The 10,524-nt window shown below is 40.1% G+C and overlaps 2 protein-coding genes across 2 annotated transcripts; one reads left to right on the forward strand and one right to left on the reverse strand.

Moving 5' to 3' along the window:
• Window positions 1-4,961: 4,961 nt before the first annotated feature.
• LOC111338505 (uncharacterized) lies at window positions 4,962-7,277 on the forward strand. The gene is made up of 2 exons (XM_022945019.2): window positions 4,962-5,304; window positions 5,642-7,277. The coding sequence occupies exons 1-2, from the start codon at window positions 5,238-5,240 to the stop codon at window positions 6,847-6,849; spliced, it is 1,275 nt and encodes a 424-aa protein (XP_022800754.2). The 5' UTR covers window positions 4,962-5,237; the 3' UTR covers window positions 6,850-7,277.
• Window positions 7,013-10,262, reverse strand: LOC148739774 (uncharacterized). Its single transcript, XM_088750036.1, has 2 exons — window positions 9,926-10,262; window positions 7,013-9,480 (listed from the first exon to the last, which is right to left on the reverse strand). Exon 2 carries the CDS (start codon window positions 9,298-9,300, stop codon window positions 7,456-7,458), a length of 1,845 nt encoding a protein of 614 aa, XP_088606162.1. The 5' UTR covers window positions 9,301-9,480; window positions 9,926-10,262; the 3' UTR covers window positions 7,013-7,455.
• Between the last annotated feature and the right edge of the window lie 262 nt (window positions 10,263-10,524).

The following is a 10,524-nucleotide window of genomic DNA, read 5'->3' on the forward strand; positions in this document are numbered from 1 at the left end:
AGGGAATGGCCACTAGAGAACTAGAGAACCATTTTTGCTTCCCGAAGGGAAGGGTGTTTTCTTGTCTAGTTTAATCGTCCTCCATTTTGAAGACGAGTTCGTTAGTTACGCCGGAAGATAAAACATAGGCCATGATTGAAGAAATATCACAAAGTCTCTAGCCACTATGAGACAAATCAAAGAACTTCAGTGCATTCATGCGATACTGGAAGATTGAAGCTAGCAACTAAGGGATGTAGACGTACATATTGACGCTCCTCCAAAAATTATTGAAAATCATGGAATTTTAATATATGGGCAAGGCAGTCAACAGAAAAGCGAAGAGAAAAAACTGAGCGTACCAGTAAAGATAGCGCATCCCCAGATCAAAAGACGCAAAAAAAAAAACACTTGTTAGAAGTGAACGACGGCAACGACACTTCAAGCTTCGACATGGTAAGCAAGAATGAGGAAGAAACTGTTTGCCCACCACTTAGGAAAATATTAACACGCCTAAAAGAGCTTGAATCAATCGACGAAGCTCGAGAATCACTTAGAGCCTTACAACTGCTGTAAATAAGCTCGCACTTTACGTCGTTACTCTACAAAAGAAATAAGAAGCCAATAACAAATTCATTCAAGAAATCGACGAAGATGTGAACTTTCTTGAAGACGAGGTCAACCCCTATTAAAAACACAAACAAACTGAAGAAGTTTTATCACTACGCGAAAAAGCTGCTTTACCAAGAAACTTAAAGCCGCCGCGGAAAGAGTCCTGCGAACGCAAGCAGGGGAAACGAGAGAAAACTGAAGAAATCATCAATTCCACCATGGAGAAAAAACTGCAAGTAACGGTGGAAAACTGAATTCCAACCGCTTCACATGAAATGGATCCCTTAAATCCCTTAAATCCCTTAATTTCCTTAAATCCCTTAAAACTGAATTCCAACCGCTGCACATGAAATGGATCCCTTAAATCCCTTAATCCCTTAAATTAGGAAATCCTTGTGCTGCCGGTCCGCCTTGGAGGCTCCTGCACAGGTTTACTGTTTGTGTCACGTATACATGGGGAGAACATATGTGGAGAAGTTAAGGTCTGGAAATGTGCTTGAAAATGGAAATGAAAATCAATGAAACTTACCATGTGGCGAGTTGTCGTTGTCCTTAATATGTACGCGAGGTTTCGGGAAAAATACTCTTCTTCACTTTTCCTTCATAGTAGAGAGACAAGGTAGGAGGCTTACGGCAGTGTCGAGGACCGATCGACCTTCAATCCAGCACATATTGTTCGCGAAAATCCAATCCAGTCGCCAAACAAACACGCCGGGCTCGTGAAACAAGAATAGCTCTAAACCTTGAATCCACTAAAGCAGCTCCAGCTTGAAACGCGAAGCCCGCTGACTCCGTAAAACCTGAACGTTAACCCACTAGAATGGCGGCCCGAAACCGTTGCCGTCACAATTTGTCCAATTCAAACTGACACTGAGCTCGGGGCACCTGGTAATGAGTATAATAAGTCCCCGTGGAGTGAGGGGAGTCCCAGATTGCTCAAAGGTAAAACTCACCATCAGACTACACCCTCGGGAATATTGGCCAGAATCCATTCTTTCTCAACAACCAATCACATTATGGGTCTAGTTGTTAGAAGTGTAGATAACGCTATCCAACGGATAAATCGCTGTATATTGGATGTGACAAGTAAACGTACCGCGTTATACAGAAGATAGAGAATTATCCATTGGATAGCGTTATCCATCCTTCGAACAACCGGGACCTGGTGTGACTATGGTGTAACCTTATGGAATCTTCTTTACAAAGAAATGAAATTCCATCGGGGAAGAATTTGATTACGTGCTAGGTAAACGAGGAGAAAATCACACGAGTCAGCCGCCGCCACGTATGAATCAGATGCATAGTTTCTCAGTTTCTTGAGCTTTACAGAGATCATCGAACTGTATTTATTTTATTCTAATTAACAAGTATGGAAATTAACAATGCTACAGCAAGGCAATTTTTATTTCAGGGGCACGTTCTCTTTTATTTGCTAAATGAACAGAGCACCAAATGATTCGCAAGTCAAGTGGCCTTTGGAATTTTGTTGAGTCGTCTTTTGAAACTTCTTTTCCTTAATATCTTGTATTAGTTATTGCTTTCAATCGTTTTTCATTGGAAACTGCATTCTTTTATTTACTCTTGTTTTCTTTCATAATTATAGTATTTTAATCTAAACAAGTAGTTTAGCCGATTTTCCTTTTAATCAGTGTCGGGTCACGTAGCGGTTGTCGTTGGGTTTTTGACCCGAGATCCGTCTTCTATCTGCAACACTGCTAAACTTCGCCCCATATGTTCTCTCTTTTTAACCACGTGTACGTGACACAAACAGTGAGCCTGGGTTACCTGTGTTCAAACTCTGATTCTATCTATTGATGATGGTGAACGTTAAGTTTCTAGCAGTAATAGCACAAAATGCAAACTAATCTTATTTCCCCATTATTTCCTTTATACTGTGCAGCCATATTTAGTCCGCATTTCCGCGCTTAGGTGCATGTTTGCGGCCATTTTGGTAGAAATATAAATATAGAGGCAAGACCGATACAACGTAGTTAAGTTTTAAGACGCAGCACTATATTTTGGCTGGCCAAACCATGCAGCCTTCTTCAGGTGTAGTGGGAATCTACATAGAGTTAGGGTGATACTTTATAGATAGCTGTATGATGTAACAGCGGAAATACGTAAAACTAATTTGATTGACAATGAGATAACAATTAAAAATAGAAGTAGTAAGTAAAAATAGAAATAAAGTAGGGTAAATTGTATAAATAACGAGAAGTAAGAATTGTAGAAGGAAAAACCGTCTAATACATTTCTGCGCGAGTGTTAAGGCCATCGGGATTAATAGTATTGCCTCTTGAAATTAAAAAAGCTTCCCTGGCCTTGCGGATCGAGTCTCTCTTGGAAAACACTTTTTCGATGGCGATTAGCTCCATGTCGTGAGCAGAGTGGTTGGGAGAGGAAAGGAAGTGTTCTGCCACTGTAGTAGATTTAGATCTAGAGTTAGGCTTATCAATGGGACGGCGGTGTTCATTAAAACGGTCTTTTAAACGTCGTTTAGTTTCTCCTTTGTACTGTAAGTTACAGCGGTTACATTGAATTAAGTAGATAAAGTTTTTAGTGTCACAGGTCAAGTGAGATTTTATAGTACGTGTTTCGCAGGTAGAAAAAAGGGTATAGCTAGTATGTCCGTCAGAGATGTTGGGACAAGTAGCACAATTACTACCACAATGGAAAGAGCCGGGGGAGTAGGGGAAGTTGAGAATGGGAAGTGGTAGAATTGGAAGGGAGTTGGGCTGTGGCAAATGTGTTGCGAAGGTTGGGGAAGCGTCTGAAGGCAACAACTGGCAGCAGAGGAAAAGCTTTCTTGTAGCGGTTAGAAGACAACAGCAGATGCCAGTGTTTTTTGATAATGTTGGAGATGTGAGGAAGCGACAGATTAAAAGTAGTTATAAATGGAATACGGTTAGGTTTTTTTACGTCTTTAGTTTGTAAGGTAAGTGTGCGGGAGATGTCAGCGGCGTGTTGTATTTGTTTGGTGACGAATTTATGGCTGTAACCTCGTTTGAGAAGGTATGTGGTAAGTTGAGTGGCGCGAGTCTTAAAAGCTTTGTATGTTGAACAGATTCGTCGTAGGCGGAGTGCTGGACTGAACGGAATGGCTTTTTTAGTATGTAATGGATGGCAAGAAGAGTGCAATAGATACATATATTTGTCTGTGGGTTTGATGTAGAGGTCAGTGGAGATAATTCTGTCGGTGGTTAAAGAGACACTTCATGATTTCTGGTTTTGGTAACGCGGGTGGGTTTGATATGCCAAGCTTCCAAACAAGGGCACTGGTGGTCGATTAGTGGTGATCATTTTAAAATTATCCCACCTAATTGTATGATTAGTCAGGCATGTGTGCTCCGATAAAGCTGAATTTTCTTTTCTGCAAAAGGAGGCCACTTTTTGATACTCTTTCAACCGATTACCAAACTAACGTTTGGTCTGTCCGATATACTCGTGATCAAAGTCATTGCACGAAATACTATAAATAGCGTCGGTTTGTTGTTCTTTCGTGGCAAGATCCTGAGCTTTGGCAAAATATGCTCTATAGTCTGAAAAGGTTTTTGAGCAACTTAAACGTTGTGGCTATATGTTCAAAATTCTCTTGATGGGTTCCATAACACCCTAGATGTAAGGAATAACAACAAAACCAGTTGCTGGTTCGTTCCCATCAGGATTGTTACTAGCTGCAATTATGGTTTCTGGCAGATACGGAGAAATGTTTTGGTATAGCCATTTACCTTAAGGATGTCAGAGACATATTTTCTTTCCTCAGCCTTGGAAAAAGTGAATAATTATGGTAGACAGTCAGCCCTCCAGAGTAAAGAACCAAATCATGTACAACTGATACCAGGGGCCAACTCTCACACCCGTGGATTAAAAACTCAGATTTCAAGCTATTTATCTCTTGTTGATCAATTCCTAGTGTACAGAAGAACAGGAATTTACAGATTCAGTGATAGATAATATATATCGTCCTATATTCCTGATAGAGCAGCAAAGATGTGCCTCCCTTGATGAACAACACTGATCTCTAAAAGTCTCAGATATCAGACATCTTGCCACTGTTAAAGCTGGAATACCGCAGGTTTCCGTTCTAGGCCCGACTTAATTTTCTCTTTACACAAGTGATTTACCTGAAGCTATAACTTATGCGACAACCTACATGTAACCACCCTATATTGCATTGGCGATTCTATCGACACAGTAATTTCTGAACTTAACAAAGCTTTAGAAGAGCTTCTGTACTGGTGCAAAACATACTCCCTTGTGCCTCATCCAAAGAAATGCCAAGCAATGATCCTCCATCGTGGAGGATTCACTGGCCCATTCAAGGAGTGAACGTTGGCCCAGTACACCATCAAATGGGTTGCACACTCTCGTCTATTAGGTACGGTGGCCCACAACTGTCACGGCAAAACAAAAAGTCACGGCACTACAAACTTTACTCACGGCAAAACTAAATTAACTCACGGCAAAACAAAATTAACTCACGGCAAAACAAAATTAACTCACGGCAAAACAAAATTAACTCACGGCAAAATAAAGAAAACGAGTTGGTCAGCGGTTGGTCAGCGGTTGCTATTTGCATTTGAAATGGATTGTCGTGTAACAATAACACAATACTCGCTCGGAAACCGCCATTTTTCGAGTTCATCATGTTTTGCTCCGCGTGTGGTTCGGTAGTAGATGAAGATGCAAACTTTTGTAAAAGCTGTGGTAAAGGTACGTTTCTTAATTTAAAGTTTTCGTATTTGCATTTCTTTTAGTTCCAAACAACGATGGGCGCGAAGACACTGCTACAAATTAGCTGAGTAGCACGTGTCTGGAATGAGATTGTGCATGTAGCCTGTGTGTAAAAAGAAACATTTATTATGTATGTGCCTTGGTGAATTAAGGATTTTTCAACAGGTGGAAAATACTGTACGCCTGCAAAGTGTCTGTCAATTATATATTTTCTCTTTGTTTCTCTTTGTATTGTATTGTGTTGTATTGTACATGTTAAGAGGTAGAAAAAGTGGTCTGTGTTCATCCCTATATTTTTTTTACATTGACGTTTTAGACCTAAGGCTAGAAGATTCAAGTGAAGAAGAAGACTCTAGCAATGAAGTTGAGGTGGAGATTGACGAGGAGACCATTATCAAATATTATTTTCAACGCGGTTTTAGTTATGAAGAAATCATTCATTTCCTTGCTAAGCGTCATGACCATGAAATAAGTAAGAGCACACTTTTAAGGCGATTGAAGACATATGGACTCAAGAGAAGGAGTTTTTTCAAGGCGAATGATTCTGGTGAGGTTTTAGAGGCAGTTAGAAAACGTATCCTTGAGATTATCCATGGACCTGGATCATGTGGCGGATACAGGACGGTATGGCACACCTTAAAGATGGAAGGTTTGCATGTTCCTCGTATAATAGTTCAAGATATATTAAAAGAGGTAGATCCAGAAGGTTGTCAGTTGAGGAAAGCTCACCGGTTGAAGAGGAGGACTTATCATTGTCTTGGGCCAAATGATACTTGGCCCATGGATGGTTATGACAAACTGAAGCCCTTTGGGTTTTCCATACATGGAGCCATAGATGGCTTCAGCCGGAAAATATTATGGCTTGAGGTTACCAGGTCCAACAACTCACCAGACAACATTGCCACTTACTTCTTAAGTACTGTAAAAGAATTGAAGGGGTGCCCTAGACAGCTAATTACAGATCTTGGCACTGAAAACGGATTGGCAGCATCAATGCAGTCTTATTTTCATGATGATGCTGATGCCCACCGTTATGTCTCGTCACCTAGAAACCAAAGAATTGAAGGGTGGTGGTCATTTTATTCACGGAGCAGGTCAACATGGTGGCGCAATTTTTTTCAAGATTTAGAATTTAAGGGTGTCTTAGACTCTTCTTCTGAATTAAGTATGGAATGTTTGTGGAACTGTTTTGCGCCAGTTATCCAGAAAGACCTAGACATTGTTAAAGAACACTGGAACAGCCACAGAATTAGGAAAAGTAGGCACAACACAGTCCCTGGTAGACCTGATTCACTATTCTATTTGCCTGAGTTTCATGGGGCTGTTGGAAACCTTCTGCTCAACGTTCCTCAGTTTGAAATTGACTATGTATCTCAGCACATAATTCAGAGGAGAAGTGGTAATGAATATCAAGATTACTTTGATTATGCTAGAATTGCCCTTGGAATCAGCCTTCCAAACGACTGGCAAGAGGCAGAGAGACTTTATCGCAAACTTTTAACCGTAGCTGTAAATGGTGCATAATTGCCAAAATTCAGTCTAAGATTGCTTAAGATATTGTTAGACATTTCTCATTTTAAGCAAGTTATGTCTTGTTTTTTTGTCCCAAAACCACACCAACTGTCACTTGGTGTTAACATTACTGTACAGTATATCAGCCATTGAGTCAATCAGTAAAGGTTACTGCTTGGTTAAAAAAATATATATATTATCAAAGAAAAGCGACTCAAGAAGTCTTCATGGTCAAAATATAACATTAACTTAAGTATTTTATTGATCAAATTGATCTCCAAGACTTTATGAAAACTGTATTTGTGTTATCATTAACCAGAAGATGAGGCTACTCTTGTTAATGAAAGAAATGCACTGAAGAACATTGTTGTAACAGACATAAGGTCATATGAACATGTATGATTAGGAATCTCAAAAACCTTATCAATTTTCAAAGTTGATATGATAGCTGCATTTGTATGCCTCAGAAATAACTTTAACATTAACTTGTGGTTTTTTTTTTTTAAAACTCTATAACAATGCCATAACGATTGTGAAAGCAACATCTGTTTGTCCTGTAAATCTCTTTGCAGTGGTCCCTAATGGAAAACCATTTTTACCTAAAAGTCTTAAATAGCGTTAAGCCATACCAAACGATTGTCCCTTGGATAGTGCTAACATTAAGATTTCATTGAAAGTTTCCTGTGTTTTCATGTGTGCTATGGGGAAAGTGACTTCTTTTGCACATGCTCTAACTACTGGAAAACAAATTTGGTGTTTTGGATTCCTGATAAGACAATCATGATCAAATTTGACAGTTATTGATATTTGTTCTCCACTGATAGGCTTGTGTTTCTGCCCAGTCAACCAGCCCAAAACACCTGCTGGTGTTAGGTCAGGAAGGAGCAACTCTTCCTGTGATCCTGCAGCTTCCTTGCCTGTGTCCTCACAACTTGCCATTGCCTCTGCATACCCAGAACAATTAATATTTGGATCATCTTCAAGGTGAAAGAGGAAATCTTGAAGAAGGTCCATTGTCGCCTCTTCAACTTTCCTTCGTGAGCTTCCTTCCTTAGCATGTTCTGGGTGCAGTGATGAAAACAAGTTGTTTGCATCAACTGCACCAATGTCACCTGCATTTTTCACAAAGAGTGGCTTACAAGCTTCGGGGTGGGTTTGGATAATGTCTTTCAAACCATAGGAATCTAACCCATTCAGGAATTCCTTGAGGTAAACAAGCCTCTTGGTCACTAAACTGATTGCTACAGAACTAAGGATCTCTTCAGTGTGAGAAGCCTCAACAGTCCCTGTGTACCCATGCTCAATAATAGTGTCGGTGTGTGCCATTATGTCCTCTTTGATTGCATCCAGTAATTCCCTGTCAGATGTCGTCAGATGCTTTCCACTGTCAAGTTGCTGGAGAGGAACATTTGGATCTGCCATCAAGCCATAGACACTTTCCTCCAGGAAACATGGTGCTGGCCCACCTTGGGCTATACTAGCAGCCACAATCTCTCCACAGACTTTGAAGTTTCCATTATGTACATGGTATGTGGAATCCACTGGCTGCCCATTTGGGAAGATGACAGTGCCAATGTTAGGAAGAGTGATGGTAAAGAACTCCTTTGCCATTGCTCCAGAATCAATTCCTTTTTCTCCACTGAAGTGGACTCTTACAATTTTCTTTGTGCTACCAGTGTTCTTTTTCACTTCTCTGCTCCATATTGATAGTGTCCTGTCTAATGGGGCACCTCTTCTTACTACGATGAAAAAATTACTTGACTCATCTACCTGCCTACCCAAATGGGTTACCACTGAAGATGAATCACTGATTGTCGTGTTTTCTTCCTCATGGGTGATGATATCCTCCACATCATAGCATCTTTGAAGATCAAAAGCTAAGTTTTCATCTTCCTCAAGCTTCTGAAGCTGCTGAACATGTTTAGACTGATCACATTCGTGCTTCTGATCTTGGTCGAGCTGATACTCACATTCAAGCTTCGGAGTCATCTTCATCAGCTGGTCTTGATAAAACTGACTGCATTGAGTGCTTGTTTTGTGATCACTGTTACAGGTTAGGTCAATTTCACATTTCTGGCGTTTATTACATGAACTAGGGGCATCACTGTCATCATCACCAAAGTCAGTCAAATCATGCTCATCAAAGTTACCTTCAGATATTTGAAAGTCACGATCCGGACACAAGAAAAAAGTGATTCTTTTAAAATCTTTCCCTAATTCCTCTTGATACCTGCTCAGTGTGAAGAGCTCTTTCTTTGACCCGGGTAAAAGGAGGGCCTTTTGCCCATCCTCCAATAGTAAATGGTACGGCTGACTTTCATCATAAAGATTGCTGTGGAATGTTTTCCATTTTTCTTCTGCTTGTTGTCGTAGAGTAGCATAACTTGCATTAGGTGACACTCGTAATGGCAATCTTTTACCTCTCTTTGATTTGAGAATTTGATCTTTCTCATTCCACTCCATAAGACCCAAGTGAACCACAACATCTTCATATTTTTTTCTCTTCTTTACTAAACTTTGTCACTCGGGATTTCCACTCTTCCCCCTTACTTTTCCTGAAGCTTGCAAATGACTTTACTTTGGTACTAGTAAAATCGCTATCTTCAGAACTTCTTCCTTGTTTCTCCATGCTTGAGTGAATTGCTAAGTAAAAGAAAGGTTCATATATTTTAAAAAAGATCCTTCAACACTACATGTTATATCACTGTACCTAGAAAAGGGGCACTATATTTATTTTTATTTTTTATTTTTATTTGATTTATTTGTTTAAGCAGGTTGAATTTATTGGCAACTATTAAGCTGATGTGGACCTGCTGTTTTCCCACCCAACCCACCCCAGGGGAGGACATCCAGCACACAGTAATCTCGTGCGTGGGAAATTAACGTCTCTTACCCATTACCCTTAAGAGAAGGGACCTCCGGCTTTACGTCTTATCCGAGAGACGAAGCAAAGTGGGTAAAGCATCTTGCTTAAGGATACAGCGACATGTCCCTGGTAGGACTTGAACCCGGGCCCTTCGACCCAGAGTCCAGCGCACTTAACCACTGGACCACTGACGCCCCACTAACTTTAAATTAAGAAACGTACCTTTACCACAGCCTTTACAAAAGTTTGCATCTTCATCTACTACCGAACCACACGCGGAGCAAAACATGATGAACTCGAAAAATGGCGGTTTCCGAGCGAGTATTGTGTTATTGTTACACGACAATCCATTTCAAATGCAAATAGCAACCGCTGACCAACCGCTGACCAACTCGTTTTCTTTATTTTGCCGTGAGTTAATTTTGTTTTGCCGTGAGTTAATTTTGTTTTGCCGTGAGTTAATTTTGTTTTGCCGTGAGTTAATTTAGTTTTGCCGTGAGTAAAGTTTGTAGTGCCGTGACTTTTTGTTTTGCCGTGACAGTTGTGGGCCACCGTAATTAGGCGTATTGATAGATGATCAACTAAATTGGTCTAAACATATTAGTGTTGTTGAAAAAGGCTTTGTTGATAAGTTAAACTTGTTAAAACATAGCAAATTTTTTCCAAAGAATATGTTATTAGACTTGTATTTTAGATTTATTATGCCGTCGATCGTGTATGGAATATCAGTATGGGAAGATCTCAGAAATAAGGTTTTAAGGCATTAGAAGCACTGCATTGTAGAGCTGCGAGAATTATCTTTGAGCTACCTTGGGAGATGT

Source organism: Stylophora pistillata, chromosome 2 (assembly GCF_964205215.1).
Source record: "Stylophora pistillata chromosome 2, jaStyPist1.2, whole genome shotgun sequence".
Classification (NCBI taxonomy): domain Eukaryota; kingdom Metazoa; phylum Cnidaria; class Anthozoa; order Scleractinia; family Pocilloporidae; genus Stylophora; species Stylophora pistillata.